Source organism: Mus caroli, unplaced genomic scaffold (genome assembly GCF_978045245.1).
Source record: "Mus caroli unplaced genomic scaffold, Mus_caroli_1 scaffold_2, whole genome shotgun sequence".
Classification (NCBI taxonomy): domain Eukaryota; kingdom Metazoa; phylum Chordata; class Mammalia; order Rodentia; family Muridae; genus Mus; species Mus caroli.
Window position 1 is genome coordinate 68601612 of NW_028227257.1, and position 16916 is coordinate 68618527.

At 37.3% G+C, this 16916-nt stretch overlaps 1 protein-coding gene across 1 annotated transcript; it reads left to right on the forward strand.

The window, feature by feature from the left end:
• Positions 1–3073: 3073 nt before the first annotated feature.
• LOC110289503 (olfactory receptor 4F15) lies at positions 3074–4036 on the forward strand. Its single transcript, XM_021155731.2, has one exon. It carries the CDS (start codon positions 3074–3076, stop codon positions 4034–4036), a length of 963 nt encoding a protein of 320 aa, XP_021011390.1.
• The last annotated feature ends 12880 nt before the right edge of the window (positions 4037–16916 follow it).

The following is a 16916-nucleotide window of genomic DNA, read 5'->3' on the forward strand; positions in this document are numbered from 1 at the left end:
GTCCTAAATACAGATCTGTGATTACTATCTTATGGTAAAGTTGGTTTTGTGGATATAATTGGTTCAAGAATTTTAAGATTGAAGATGATCATTTATTTGTCCAATAAAATACCAGTGATCAGTATAAGAGAAAACATGAGAGTCAGAATGAGAGAGGAAGTGATCAGATTAGAAGTAGATACTGGAAATGTACACTTCAAATATTCCAAAAGAAGCCCTGAACCAAGAAATGCAAGCAGCCTTTAGAAGCTGAAAATGACAAGGAAACAGATTCTATCATGGAAACTTTGGAAAAATAAATGTCTGGTGCTACTTCGATTTTATCTCCCAAGACTCACATCAGCTTTCTCACTTTTAAAACAACAACTGTGTTGGGTAGGTAAGGATGAGGAGACAGGGGAGTGAAATAGGAGTTGAGACAGTGGGCTGAGCGCAAAATAGCTGTTATAAGCCACAAAATTTTTCATAATTTCTTACAACAGAGATTAGGAACAAATAAAAAAGCTAATTATGGGGCCGAGGAAATAGTTCAACTATAAAGCACTTGTTTTAAAGGCATGCATAGAGACCTGAGTTTAATACTCAGAAATGCTAGGTACATACATACATACATACATACATGCATAATACATAAAAAGAGAGCTGAAAAGCTGTATATTGTGAACATTTATTGAGAGTCTGGATATTTTGGTCTTGGTGTACAGTTTCATATTAAGTGATAACTGATTCTTCTCAATTGCCTCTCTAGCCACCTGCAGAGACAATTCTTTATCTGTAAGATATAGGTCTATTCTCCTCCTCCTCCCTGTGCTGGGAGCTGACCATTTTCCTTAGTTGCCTTTATGCTCTTCATAACTCAGCAGTCACCCTGTCCCCAAGTACACACAGATAAGTTTACTCTTTCTTCCCAATATTTTATTTGCCCTTCATTTATCCAATTCAAGTGTATTTTTTTCTCAAATGATTTTTTTTGTATTTTTTTCCAATATTTTACTAGGTATTTTCTTCATTTACATCAAAACAATCATCCATCCTGACCAAGTAGGCTTCATTCCAGGGATGCAGGGATGGTTTAATATACGGAAATCCATCAGCGTAATTCACTATATAAACAAACTCAAAGACAAAAACCACATGATCATCTCGTTAGATGCTGAGAAAGTATTTGACAAAATCCAATACCCATTCATGATAAAAAGTCTTGGAAAGATCAGGAATTCAAGGCCCATACCTAAACACAATAAAAACAACCTACAGCAAACCAGTAGCCAACATCAAAGTAAATGGTGAGAAGCTGAAAGCAATCCCACTAAAATCAGAGACTAGACAAGGCTGTCCACTTTCTCCATACCTATTCAATATAGTACTTGAAGTCCTAGCCAGAGCAATTTGACAACAAAAGGAGGTCAAGGGGATTCAAGTATATATTTTAAAAATACAAATTCTATGTGATGTAATTCTTATCTCTGGGAGTCAAGTGGGTGTGCAGATCTATATCAGAGAGCGTTTTTGTCTCAGAAACAGATTTTGTTGAAAGTGCATAATGGTTATATAGTAAAATGACTTCTTTCATTTTAAAAACAAATTAGCTACCTTTTTTGACTTTGTAAATGAATGCTTGAGGCCTTACAATTAGTTTTATGAGAGAAATTTCCCATACATCTATTTCTGTGTGGTTTAACAAGGACAAGAATGACCCTGGGTTCTTGTGATAGCCCCAAATTGGCATACCATTTACATACTATTGGTTTGAAGCCAACTGATTTACAAAATTCTCTGAACTCTAGTGCCAGCCCTCTGTCCCATGAACATATTTCTTCATTCAGCAGGCATGATGCACTTGTCATCTGGCTTTGTGAGTCCCTGTTGGTGACATAATAGTGGTAGAAACTACACATGAGAACCAGACAGGGCCCCAATATCAAAGTAAGCTATATTTCATTTTATGTTTTACTTTGCAGTCCTAGGATTCAAAAGTGGGCCTCATATGCTAAGAAAGTACTCTACTACTGAGCAGCGAGAGGTTACATTTTGGTTCAAGAAATGGACAGCTACACAATTATGAATTACAAAGTGAACTAAATACTAACAGCAGTCTTAGCATTATTATTGCTATTTTAAAAACACCAGGATCAAAAGCAAAAAAATATATATATCTTTATTCCTCATCAAAGGAAACCAGGACAGGAACTCAAACAAGTCAGGAACCAGGAGGCAGAAGCTGATGCAGAGGCCTTGGAGGCTTGCTGGTTTGCTCCTCATTATTTGTTCAGCCTGTTTTCTGATAGAACCCAGGGCCACCTGCCCAGGATGGTATCATGGTATCACTCACAATAGACTGGGCCCTCCCACGTCAGTCACTAATTAAGAAAATGCACTACAGGTTTGCCTACTCTCTGATCTTACAGAGGCATTTTCTCAATTGAAATTCCCTTTCCTCAGATGACTCTATCTTATGTCAAGTTGACATTAAAAACTAGCCAGGACAAAATTATTGAGTTTGTGACGAAGATTCTATTGTCCTGTGATTTTCCAAAAAGGCATGTTTACCTGGAGTTTGAGAATTAGACTTTGTGCAATGTACAATACAATGAGAGAAATTTAGGAAGTTGAAGAAAGAAATGTTTAAAGTTTAATTCAGTAATAATAGTAACAACAGTGTAGAGATTTTGAAAACTGTTAACTGCCTGTGATGAATGGCTGAAACCATAGCAATCCATAAATAATTTTGGTTAAAGAGATTTAAAAATGACTTTTTTTTTTTTTGGTCATTCAGGTAGAATATCTTGGACAAGAAGAAATAGAAAATATCCATTCACTATTAAGCAACAGCATAGACTACACAGTCTACAGATGAAACTAATTTAGTAGTAGTAGCTAGTTGTAAAAACTATGATGCTGTGCAGAAATCAACTGACCCATCTAAGTGGAAGTTAGTGTATGTGATAGAGATTATGTTGCTGTGTGTAATATTAATGTAATAATTACCTCCACAGTTGCAGGCTTTCCTTTCTAAACACTAACTTGCCTCGGTAAATTGTTCTCATTTTTATTCTCCCCTCAGCAAATACGAATGCTGATTCTGACGTTGGAAGCAACGTATGGAATGAATTGCTCTGTAGTATCAGAGTTTGTGTTCCTCGGGATCACTAATATATGGGAGGTTCAGTTTTTACTCTTTTTCTTCACCTTGCTGTTCTACTTTGCAAGTATGATTGGCAACCTTGTCATTGTGCTCACTGTAACCTTGGATCCTCATCTGAAATCCCCCCTGTATTTCCTCTTAGCTAATCTCTCAGTCATTGATATGATATTCTGCTCAATTACGGCTCCTAAGATGATCTGTGACATTTTCAAGAAACACAAAACCATCTCCTTCTGGGGATGTATAACTCAGATCTTCTTCAGTCATGCAGTTGGGGGAACTGAGATGGTGCTGCTCATAGCCATGGCTTTTGACAGATATGTAGCCATATGCAAGCCTCTGCATTACCTGATCATCATGAGCCCACGAGTGTGTCTGTTCTTTTTAATCACTTCCTGGGTCATTGGTCTTATTCATTCAGTGGTACAATTAGTGTTTGTTGTAGACTTGCCTTTCTGTGGTCCTAATACACTGGACAGTTTTTACTGTGACCTGCCCCGACTCCTCAGACTCGCCTGCACAAACACTCAAGAGCTTGAGCTCATGGTCACTGTCAACAGTGGGCTCATTTCTGTGGGCTCCTTTATTCTACTGGTCATTTCCTATATTTTCATTCTATTCACTGTTTGGAAACATTCTTCTGGTGGATTATCTAAGGCCCTTTCCACTCTTTCAGCACACATCACTGTGGTCATCTTGTTCTTTGGGCCACTGATGTTTTTCTATACATGGCCTTCACCAACATCACACCTTGATAAATATCTTGCTATCTTTGATGCATTTATCACTCCTTTTTTGAATCCAGTCATCTATACATTCAGGAACAAAGACATGAAAGTGGCAATGGGGAGACTGTGGGGCTATCTTAGGCATTACAGGAAAATGTCATAAATGGTTTGACTGTGATAATGGAGCTATAGATACCCCATCATAATGCTGCAGAACGGGATTTAATATTATAATAGAGTCATTTGCTTTTGCCTGCTGTACACTCCCAAATATATTCTGGAGTGTATTACTGATATGCCTTGGGTTGTTGAGATTTACAGTTACATCATTAATAAAAGAAGGTTTTTTTAATTTGATTTTTTGCTGGTTTTATATAGTATTTATTACATGACAATCCTATGAGCATGGAACTATTATTACACCTTTCCTCCTTTTCTTGGTTACTACCTCGTTCCTTGTGATATACTTTAAAGAAATATGTGAACTATTTTCCTCACCAACACTTTTTATTTCCTCCTTACTGGTCCTCAGCACCAAATACACTTAGAGAATTAGGATTATTTTCTGTACTCTCTGTTGATATGTTCCAATTAAAATAAGTCAGTAGATAGTTTTTATCTTTTTGGAAGTACTACTGGCGTTGTTGGTAGTGTCAGGTGCACGCGTCCTCCCAATTCTCCTGTCATGGTTTCCATCTCATCACCTTCACCCGCTGTGCTTAATCGAACCTTCTCAGATTTGAGTCTTTCCTCAAATTCAGATTCTACATTTTTTTTTCAGCTCTAGGTGATTTCCTCTGCGAGTTAAAAACTCATCACTAAGAACATTTCTGTTGTTTCAAATGGTTATAATTGAGACCATGTCTTTAAGTGCTTTGGAACTAGGAATGATTTCATTAATAGAATGTTTTATTTTATTTTATTTTATTTTTACCTTTTATTATTTTTTGCTTTTGCAGTGCTAGAGATCAATCCAGACCTTATACAAATTAATTAAGTTCTCTATAGTTCAGCTACCCATCCCCCCCAACAATTTTCAATCTTTTATACCCAGTATTTCTTTAGTAGATCGGTAGTAGAACTTAAAAGATTATTTGCCTTGTTTCTAACTGCTTACAGACTGTAATATATTACATATTTATTGTTGAAAATAGTCCAAGAAAAGAGATATAAATTTCACAGGTTGAAAGAAAAAGAATCAAAGCCAGGGAAATGTCTCATCAAGTTCAGGCACTTGATACCAAACTGGAAGTTCTAAGGTCATAACTGAGTCAAATCCCTGGATTCTGCATGGTGAAAGGAAAGAGATGGCCCCACATGTTGTCCTCTGGCCTGTAGTCTGACTATTTTATTGTGTTCTTTTCTCTACTGCCCTTCTTTATCATTCTAATCTCACAACACTAGGTAGGAGAGAAAGACAGAGGAGAAAGGGAGATCATTATCATTAGAATACTTCCTAATAATTAGAGGCATTGAGATCTTTGGGGCAAGTCAAATCTTCACTGTCAGGATATCTTCAACTAGTGACCATCATCCATCAATCATCCATCACCCATCACCCATCACCCAGCAACCAGCAACCAGCAACCAGCAACCAGCAGTAGCAGCAGCATTGCTTCCTTCAGGGTGCTGATATTTATATACCCTCTAAAGTGTCTCCAGAACTCCAAATGTAAACTATATTCAGGTGACAAAATCAAGACCCTGCCAGACCACAAGACAAATCATAGTTAGCTGCTGTGGATAATATGAAGCAGCCCCAAATATCAAACCTGGGATTAAAAGAAAAACATATTCAAGTAACATTTCTGTGCTTTTTAAAGAAGCCATAATTCTCAGTACATTTCCTTTTTCTGTTTTGTCATTAATTGCTCTCTCTCTCTCTCTCTCTCTCTCTCTCTCTCTCTTTCTCTCTCTCTGTTTTTTTGTACCAAGCATTTATTTCAAATTATAAACAGAGACATTTACAATAAACGTTTCAGATCAATTGTTAAAGTTTTCAGGAGACTTTTCTTGCTTAGTTTTAATCTTTATAAGTTTTGATGGTATTCCATAGATTTTCACTTCCTGTAGAAACATAAACCAAACCACTTGACCAGAAGCAAAACTATTGCAAGTTTCCATGGTGATGTTACCACATCCTTATAGTATATAGGTTGATTCACTTTCAAAGTTTTTTCTATAACCCAGTGTCTCATAGCTGCTATTGTTCTGTTCTTATTACTGTTCAGAAAATTTAAAGTTAACAAGCATTATTTAGTCTATCCTTGATAGTTTTTACTCTTCCTTTTCATTTTATAAGTATTTCTTTTAAAGTGTGATTAGACCTTTCTACAAATGATTGTACTGGAGAATTGTATGCTAATATGCTTTATATTGTAGTATGCAGAGAATTGCTTCATTTTGCTGGAGATATATGTGGGGCCGTTGTTAGTTTTAATTCAAGCAGTTATCCCCATAGTAACCATTATTTTCAGTAAATGTATGGAATCAGCCTTTTCAAAACTCAAAGCAGTTGCCCATTGAAACCTTAAATATGTATCAATGGCATTGTGTACGACATTAGTTTCCCAATTTCTGCAAGGTAAAACACATCAGTCTGCCAGATATCATTTCTTTTGGTATCCCTAGGCTTACTTCCAGAGGTCAATGGAAATTGGTTATATAAAGAACAAGTGGGACGAGGTTTTTGCCTCAGGAACAGCGGGAGCCATCTTGGTCCCAGGACTCCACCGAAAAGTAGTCTGCACAGGTGAGAGTGTGCACAAAGAAGCAGACAGCTTCTGGGACAGGCAGAAACCACAGAGCTTCTGAGGCAGCGGCCTTTTTGGGGCTTCAGACATCCGACCACCTCCCCAGCCAGAGGACAGGTGTCCACCCGGCCCGAAAGGCTTTTGCCTCAGGAACGGCGGAAGCCATCTTGGTCCTGGGACTCTGCCTAAAAGTAGTCTGCACAGGTGAGAGTGTGCACACAGAAGTAGACAGCTTCAGGGACAGGTGGGAGTCACAGAGCTTCTGAGGCAGTGCCCTTTTCGGGCTCCAGACATCCGAGCACCTTCCGGTCCACTGCAGCACCAGGATTCCTGGCCCAGGGAGTCTCCGGACACCCGCAAGGACCCACACAGGATCCCCCACGGGACCCTAAGACCTCTGGTGAGTGGAACCCAGCGTCTGCTCCATTCCAATTGCGCTGGACCTGAGACTGCATTAACTAGGGAAGCAGATAACCCGGCCTGATTAGGGGCACAAGTCCCTATTGGTCCAATCCAGCACCGGGGTTCCTTGTGCGCTGAGTTTCTGGAAACCCCCAAGTTCCTCACTGGACCCTCCATGGGATCTTAAGACCTTTGGTGAGTGGAACACAACTTCTGCCAGGAGGCAGGTTCGAACACCAGATATTTGGGCACCTTCCCTGCAAGAGGAGAGCTTGCCTGCAGAGAGTACTCTGACCACTGAAACTAAGGATAGAGCTAGTCTCCCAGGTCTGCTGATAGAGGCTAACATAATCACCTGAGGAACAAGCTCTAACCAGAGACAACTATAACAACTAGCTCCAGAGAAAACCAGATGTCCGAAGGCAAATGTAAGAATCCTACTAACAGAAATCAAGAACACTCACCATCATCAGAATGCAGCACTCCCACCCCCACCTAGGCCTGGGCACCCCAACACAACCGAAAATCTAGACCCAGATTTAAAGGCATATCTCATGATGATGGTAGAGGACATCAAGAAGGACTTTAATAACTCACTTAAAGAAATACACTGCTAAAGAGTTACAAGTCCTCAAAGAAAAACAGGAAAACACAACCAAACAGGAAGAAGTCCTTAAAGGAAAAGAGGAAAACACATCCAAACAGGTGATGGAAATGAACAAAATCATACTAGACCTAAAAAGGGAAGTAGACACAATAAAGAAAACCCAAAATGAGGCAACGCTGGAGATAGAAACCCTAGGAAAGAAATCTGGAACCATAGATGCGAGCATCAGCAACAGAATACAAAAGATGGAAGAGAGAATCTCAGGTGCAGAAGATTCCATAGAAAACATCAGCACAACAATCAAAGAAAATACCAAACGCAAAAGGATCCTAACTCAAAACATCCAGGAAATCCAGGACACAATGAGAAGACCAAATGTATGGATAATAGGAGTTGATGAGAATGAAGATTTTCAACTTAAAGGGCCAGCAAATATCTTCAACAAAATAATAGAAGAAAACTTCCCAAACCTAAAGAAAGAGATGCCTATGAACATACAAGAAGCCTACAGAACTCCAAATAGACTGGACCAGAACAGAAATTCCTCCTGACACATAATAATCAGAACAACAAATGCACAAAATAAAGATAGAATATTAAAAGCAGTAAGGGAGAAAGGTCAAGTAACATATAAAGGCAGGCTTATCAGAATTACACCAGAATTTTCACCAGAGACTATGAAAGCCAGAAGATCCTGGACAGATGTTATACAGACACTAAGAGAACACAAATACCAGTCCAGGCTACTATACCCGGCCAAACTTTCAATTACCATAGATGGAGAAACCAAAGTATTCCACGATATAACCAAATTCACACATTATCTTTCCACGAATGCAGCCCTTCAAAGGATAATAACAGAAAAAAACAAATACAAGGACGGAAATCACACCCTAGAAAAAGCAAGAAGGTAATCCCTCAACAAACCAAAAAGAAGACAGCCACAAGAACAGAATGCCAACTTTAACAACAAAAATAAAAGGAAGCAACACTTACTTTTCCTTAATATCTCTTAATATCAATGGACTCAATTCCACAATAAAAAGACATAGACTAACAGACTGGCTACACAAACAGGACCCAACATTCTGCTGCTTACAGGAAACCCATCTCAGAGAAAAAGACAGACTACCTCAGAGTGAAAGGCTGAAAAACAATTTTCCAAGCAAATGGTCTGAAGAAACAAGCTGGAGTAGCCATTCTAATATCGAATAAAATCGACTTCCAATCCAAAGTTATCAAAAAAGACAAGGAGGGACACTTCATAATCATCAAAGGTAAAATCCTCCAAGAGGAACTCTCAATTCTGAATATCTATGCTCCAAATGCAAGGGCAGCCACATTCATGAAAGACACGTTAGTAAAGCTCAAAGCACACATTGCACCTCACACAATAATAGTGGGAGACTTCAACACACCACTTTCATCAATGGACAGATCCTGGAAACAGAAACTAAACAGGGACACACTGAAACTAACAGAAGTTATGAAACAAATGGATTTAACAGATATCTACAGAACATTTTATCCTAAAACAAAAGGATATACCTTCTTCTCAGCACCTCACAGTACCTTCTCCAAAATTGACCATATAATTGGTCACAAAACAGGCCTCAACAAATACAAAAATATTGAAATTGTCCCATGCATCCTATCAGACCACCATGGACTAAGGCTGATCTTCAATAACAACATAAATAATGGAAAGCCAACATTCACGTCGAAACTGAACAACACTCTTCTCAATGATACCCTTGTCAAGGAAGGAATAAAGAAAGAAATTAAAGACTTTTTAGAGTTTAATGAAAATGAAGCCACAACAATCCAAACCTATGGGACACAATGAAAGCATTTCTAAGAGGGACACTCATAGCTCTGAGTGCCTCCAAAAAGAAACTGGAGAGAGCATAAACTAGCAGCTTGACAACACATCTAAAAGCTCTAGAAAAAAAGGAAGAAAATTCACCCAAGAAGAGTAGACGGCAGGAAATAATCAAACTCAGGGGTGAAATCAACCAAGTGGAAATAAGAAGAACTATTCAAAGAATTAACCAAACCAGGAGTTGGTTCTTCGAGAAAATCAACAAGATAGATAAACCCTTAGCTAGACTCACAGGAGGGCACAGGGACAACATCCTAATTAACAAAATCAGAAATGAAATGGGAGACATAACAACAGATCCTGAAGAAATCCAAAACACCATCAGATCCTTCTACAAAAGGCTATACTCCACAAAACTTGAAAACCTGGACGAAATGGACAATTTTCTGTACAGATACCAGGTACCAAAATTAAATCAGGATCAAGTTAATGAGCTAAACAGTCCCATATCCCCTAAAGAAATAGAAGCAGTCATTAATAGTCTCCCAGCCAAAAAAAGCCCAGGACCAGATGGGTTTAGTGCAGAGTTCTATCAGACCTTCAAAGAAGATCTAATTCCAGTTCTGCACAAACTATTCCACAAAATAGAAGTAGAAGGAACTATACCCAACTCATTCTATGAAGCCACAATTACTATGATAGCTAAACCACAGAAAGATCCAACAAAGATAGAGAACTTCAGACCAATTTCCCTTATGAATATTGATGCAAAAATACTCAATGAAATTCTTGCTAACTGAATCCAAGGACACATTAAAGCAATCATCCATCCTGCCCAAGTAGGTTTTATTCCAGGGATGCAGGGATGGTTTAATATTTGGAAATCCATCAACATAATCCAGTATATAAACAAACTCAAAGACAAAAACCACATGATTATCTCCTTAGATGAGGAAACGCATTTGACAAGATCCAACGCCCATTCATGATAAAAGTCTTGGAAAGATCAGGAATTCAAGGCCCATACCTAAACATGATAAAAGCAATATACAGCAAACCAGTAGCCAACATCAAAATAAATGGTGAGAAGCTTGAAGCAATCCCACTAAAATCAGGGACTAGACAAGGCTGTCCACTCTCCCCATACCTATTCAACATTGTACTTGAAGTCCTAGCCAGAGCAATTAGGCAACAAACGGAGATCAAGGGGATACAAATTGGAAAAGAAGAAGTCAAAATATCACTTTTTGCAGATGATATGATAGTATATATAAGTGACCCTAAAATTCCAGCAGAGAACTCCTAAACCTGATAAACAGCTTCGGTGAAGTAGCTGGATATAAAATTAACTCAAACAAGTCAATGGCCTTTCTCTACACAAAGAATAAACAGGCTGAGAAAGAAATTAGGGAAATAACACCCTTCTCAATAGTCACAAATAATATAAAATATCTTGGCGTGACTCTAACTAAGGAAGTGAAAAATCTGTATGATAAAAACTTCAAGTCTCTAAAGAAAGAAATTAAAGAAGATCTCAGAAGATGGAAAGATCTCCCATGCTCATGGATTGGCAGGAGCAACATTGTAAAAATGGCGATCTTGCCAAATGCAATCTACAGGTTCAATGCAATCCCCATCAAAATTCCAACTCAATTCTTCAACGAATTAGAAAGAACAATCTGCAAATTCATCTGGTATAACAAAAAGCCTAGGATAGCAAAAACTCTTCTCAAGGATAAAAGTACCTCTGGTGGAATCACCATGCCTGACCTAAAGCTTTACTACAGAGCAATTGTGATAAAAACTGCATGGTACTGGTATAGTGACAGACAAGTAGACCAATGGTATAGAATTGAAGACCCAGAAATGAACCCACACACCTATGTTCACTTGATCTTCGACAAGGGAGCTAAACTATCTAGTGGAAGAAAGACAGAATTTTCAACAAATGGTGCTGGCACAACTGGTTGTTATCATGTAGAACAATGGGAATTGATCCATTCCTATCTCCTTGCACTAAGGTCAAATCTAAGTGGATCAAGGAACTTCACTTAAAACCAGAGACACTGAAACCTATAGAGGAGAAAGTGGGGAAAAGCCTCGAAGATATGGGCACAGGGGAAAAATTCTTGAATAGAACAGCAATGGCTTGTGTTGTAAGGTCGAGGATTGACAAATGGGACCTCATGAAACTGCAAAGCTTCTGCAAGACAAAAGACACCATCAAAAAGACAAAAAGGCAACCAACAGATTGGGAAAGGATCTTTACCTATCTTAAATCAGATAGGGGACTAATATCCAATATATATAAAGAACTCAAGAGGGTGGACTCCAGAAAATCAAATAACCCCATTAAAAATGGGCTCAGAGCTAAACAAAGAATTCTCACCTGAGGAATACCGAATGCCTGAGAAACACCTGAAAAAATGTTCAACAACCTCAATCATCAGGGGAATGCAAATCAAAACAACCCTGAGATTCCATCTCACACCAGTCAGAATGGCTAAGATCAAAAATTCAGGTGACAGCAGATGCTGGCGAGGATGTGGAGAAAGAATAACACTCCTCCATTGTTGGTGGGATTGCAAGCTTGTACAACCACTCTGGAAATCAGTCTGGAGGTTCCTCAGAAAATTGGACATATTACTACTGGAGGATCCCCCAATACATCTCCTGGGAATATATCCAGAAGATGTCCCAACCGGTAAGAAGTACACATGGTCCACTATGTTCATAGCAGCCTTATTTATAATAGCCAGAAGCTGGAAAAAATCCAGATGCCCTTCAACAGAGGAATGGATACAGAAAATGTGGTACATTTGCACAATGGCAAATACTACTCAACTATTAAAAGGAATGAATTTATGAAATTCCTAGTCAAATGTTTTGACATGGAGGGCATCATCCTGAGTGAGTTAACACAATCACAAAGGAATCTAAATGATATGTACTCACTAGTAAGTGGATATTAGCCCAGAAACTTAGTATACCCGAGATATAAGAGACAATTTGTAAAACACATGAATCTGAAGAAGAAGGAAGACCAAAGTGTGGACACTTTGCCCCTTCTTAGAATTGGAAACAATCACCCATGGAAGAAGTTTCAGAGACAAAGTTTGGAGCTGAGACAAAAGGATGGACCATCTAGAGACTGCCATATCCAGGGATCCATCCCATAATTAGCCTCCAAACGATGCCACCATGGCATACACTAGCAAGGGTTTGCTGAAAGGACCCTGATATAGCTGTTTCTTGTGAGACTCTGCCGGGGCCTAGCAAACACAGAAATGGATTCTCACATTCAGCTATTGGATGGATCACAGGGCCCCCAATGGAGGAGCTAGAGAAAGTATCCCAGGAGCTAAAAAGATCTGCAACCCTGTAGGTGCAACAACATTATGAACTAACCAGTACCCCGGAGTTCTTGACTCTAGCTGCATATGTATCAAAAGATGGCCTAGTTGGCCATCATTGTAAAGAGAGGCCCATTGGACATGCAAACTTTATATGCCCCAGTACAGGGGAACGCCAGGGCCCAAAAATGGGAATGGGTGGGTAGGGAAGTAGGGGGGAGGGTATGGGGGACTTTTGGGATAGCATTGGAAATGTAATTGAGGAAAATACGTAATAAAAAATATTAAAAAAAAAAGTACAAGTGGGACATTTGCTTATAACTTTCTTGCATGTTGCCAGGTAATAGTAATCTTTTTCTTTAAACCTTTAATGTTAACATGGTGTTTTCATAAATAGTTGAGATTTTACCATATTTCCTATTAATAATTGATCAATTTCCTCATTTCCTTGTCCTAGTGGACATGGAAAACCTGGATGAGTTTGAATTAGGTGATATATAATGGGTAGTTTCTATTTCTGATTGTTTGTTGCAGCTGCATAAATAACAAGGTTAATTCTGAAATATCAGGAATAAATTCAGCAGTTCCCATATGCACATACCACATACTTTTAATCCCTCTGGTTTAAATACAGATATACCTTCAGTAGATACCTTTAATCCCAAAATGACATCTAATTGATGGGCTAACAAAGTGATTAATCACTTTCAGTGAGTTTGTGCAGTGTCTCACAGTTCCATTCAGTTCATGCTGTCAGTGCACTCAGTTGATGGAGTTCAGAGACAGTTTTTTCCACACACAGCAATTTAGTGAGAAGCCAAGAGAAACCAGTTTGAAGCACTCAGCTTGTAGAGGAGTTTTGAAACAGAAAAGCTAAGTTGAACGAGCCTGTCAGAGTTCAGAAAGAACTAAAACAGTGAGCATATTCAGCAGTAAGCCTCTGAGACAATTACTTCTGGTGAATAAAAGTTACTTTTACAGGAATTAAGATAACAAAGGGTACAAACAGTTCTCCCTTCCAGTCATACCTGGTTTCGGTTTCTGTGCTATTTTTGGGTTTATTAACCACCTGCTGAAGTCCTTGGCATGAGTATACTGTTCCTTATAGCAGCCATTTTCTTACAAGTTACATAAAATTAAGCCAAAATATACTTCATTGTTTCTAAAATCTCTAGTGTGCTACTGTATTTATTGAAAAATAAGTCTGTATTCTTCTGCATTCAGTTTTACTTATATGTACAACAGTATATTATATGCTCTTCTGCTATCTACCCACTTGATAAACTGTGTTGTTACTGTTATGAAACAGTCACAGCCTTTGCTTAAGTGATTTTTAGGACTTTGATTGTGTGTAGCATTGTTTATCTTATTATCAATTGACAACTGGTTTGGTTAGTTTGGTTATTTTATTCACTTTTTATTTTATTTACCATATCAGCTTCTATACATCTAAATCTGGGCACACATCTGTAATTATACAACCTAAAATAAAAAGTTTCATAGACATTTTACTTCCCAAAGAACATTATAATTAGCACATTGGTTTGTTTCAATTAATTTATGATATACTTACCTAATATTAAGGAATAAGAGTAATGAATGATTATTAGCAATTATATCTATGTAGGCTAAAGATACAAAAGAAATCTCATTTCTATTTTTGTCCTTGTATCACTGTGAGTTATAAATATTTTTTTTTTTGTCACAAAGGCCACACCAAGTAAGTCTCCAGAGAAGAAAATCCTTTATCCATGTGATCCTTCTGAATTACTATGTTTTTACAGTACCTCTTGGTCAGCAGCCTCTTGAGGTGTATATAATTAGCTTCTTTTCTCCCTAATGAAAGATTCCATTTGGCACTTTAATTGAGAGGACACAGGGACCCTGAACTATGCCAAGATGTTGTTGTTCTCATTCAGGTAATAAACAGGTAGAAGTAAACTTAGCAATGCTAGAATTGATTATTGTCAGATGTGAGTTTGTGCTTGGAACTGTGGTGGACACGAGTTGCATTCTAAAGGAATGTGTTTGTGGGAGCACAGAGCAAAGTAGAAAGCAGTCAGGAAAGAACTGAACAGCAAAGGAGAACAGTCATTAAACATCAATTGAAGTACTGGAAAAGGCTAAGTACCTGACAGCCCTTGAGCTAGAACCACATTGTAAATGGCCTTGAGAAATCAAACAACTTTATGTTATTTTCCTCTAAGTTTATGTTATAATTAACCATTCTATGCTCAGTAATCATTAACTGGATGAATCATCTAATATTCTATGAACTGATAACTAAGAAAAATAACAGTAATACATGGAAATAAAAGGGGACTTTGTACCGATCTCTTCACTGGCTTTTAAACATAGGTGGGAATGAACTGCTATCCTTCTGTGAAATATCTGATGAATTATGTAAAATAGGACCAAATTTATCAGAAATGTTCATGTATTCCATTCTATGGGAGAATGTCATAAATGGCTGATGAGAAGTAAATTTTAACATATAACCAAATCCTAGTGCTGAAAACAGGCATTCTGATAGAATGTCAGTTTTAAATTTCAAAACAAGATGGTACTTAATACCAAAAGTGTAATTTATTTTCTTGTTTTTAATCAGTGGTTTATAGCTAGAGTTTCTGTATTCATTGGATTATGATCAGTGATCTGATCATGAAGGTTTTTAAAGAGGTATGAGGTGACAGTCTCATAAATACTTATTTGAAAAGGATATAAGGACTATTTATATCTCTGTAACAATTAAATAAGTGTAGTATGTTCTAAACCAATTTTAAGAAATTTGGTTAGGTTTAAGGAAAACCTTGAAACAATCTGCAAAGTGAAAATACATAGAGATTTAATTGGGGGAGATAAAATCATAATTCAAATATTTTATGCCTAATTTACAGTAAGCTTTCCCATTTTCTTTTTCCAGATATATACTGGCTTTTCAAATTTCATAGTTGTTATTTGTGCATTCCACATAACCTAGGTCTACACTTTCATTTTGTTCTCATTTTTATTTTATTATTTTATCTGAAGCTTGATAATAATTATCAACAATAATTATCATTAGTGTTTAGAAGAAAAACATCTTAGCAAAGGCAAATTTTAAATCTCAGCTGCACTCCAGGAATGAAAGGAAGCTGAGTGTGTGTGTGTGTGTGTGTATGAAGAAAAATAAGAAGGGAGAGAGAAAGAGAGAGAGAGAGAGAGAGAGAGAGAGAGAGAGAGAGAGAGAGAGAGAGAGAGAGAGAGAGAGAGAGAGAGAGAGAGAAGTTAATTAAGCTAGCTTGCAAATCAGGAACAAGTCAGGAGGGGAACTTTAAAGAAAGAGGAGTAAAGAAGACAAAGAATCAGAGGAAGCATGCTTAGGACAAGCTTAGGGAAGAGTTAGAAATATTAAAGCAAAGTTTACAATTTATTTTTTCTATCACTTCACAACTCTATACAATCTTTAATAGTAAATAATTATATATATATATTTTAAGTGGTTTAAGAACATAAATGCACAACTTTTCATTTTCAACAAATACTTATTTTCCCCCACATTCTGGGTCTTCTGATTCTAAACTTTGGAATGCACTAATGAGGAGACAAATGCAAATAAACTGTACAGGGGTTGCTGTTTTATTGAGAATTAATCAATGAATTAAATTTGTATCAGATACTAAAAATAGACATGGTGTTCTATAAGAAAAATATACTAATTTTACATTTGAAATGTTTTTGGTCAATAAAATTATGTGAATAATGTAATGTATTACTGAATGGAGGATAGGTATTCCAATAGAGTTATGAAGAAATACTCCTACGTTATTGTATATGTATGTGTGTTTATAATCCATGTGTCTATCAGTGCTAAATGAATAAAGGTTGTTGATCATAATTTTTATAAAAATGCTTCAATGAAAATGGAAAAGCATATTTGACATGATAATGTTTTCTTCTGTATTTATACCCTTAAAGTGAGAATTTTTATATTATATGGTAATTCCATTTTAATGTTTCCTCTTATCCTTTTTCTACCTTATAATCTGTTCAGTTCTTTTTTTGTATTGCACTCTTGAGGAAAATTCAAGGTCTTAAATATATTAAATAAACATATCAATACTGTG

What these genes read in the sequence shown, in the direction of transcription:
- LOC110289503 (XM_021155731.2), top strand. Translation starts at nt 3,074, where the DNA reads ATGCTGATTCTGACGTTGGAAGCAACGTATGGAATGAATTGCTCTGTA.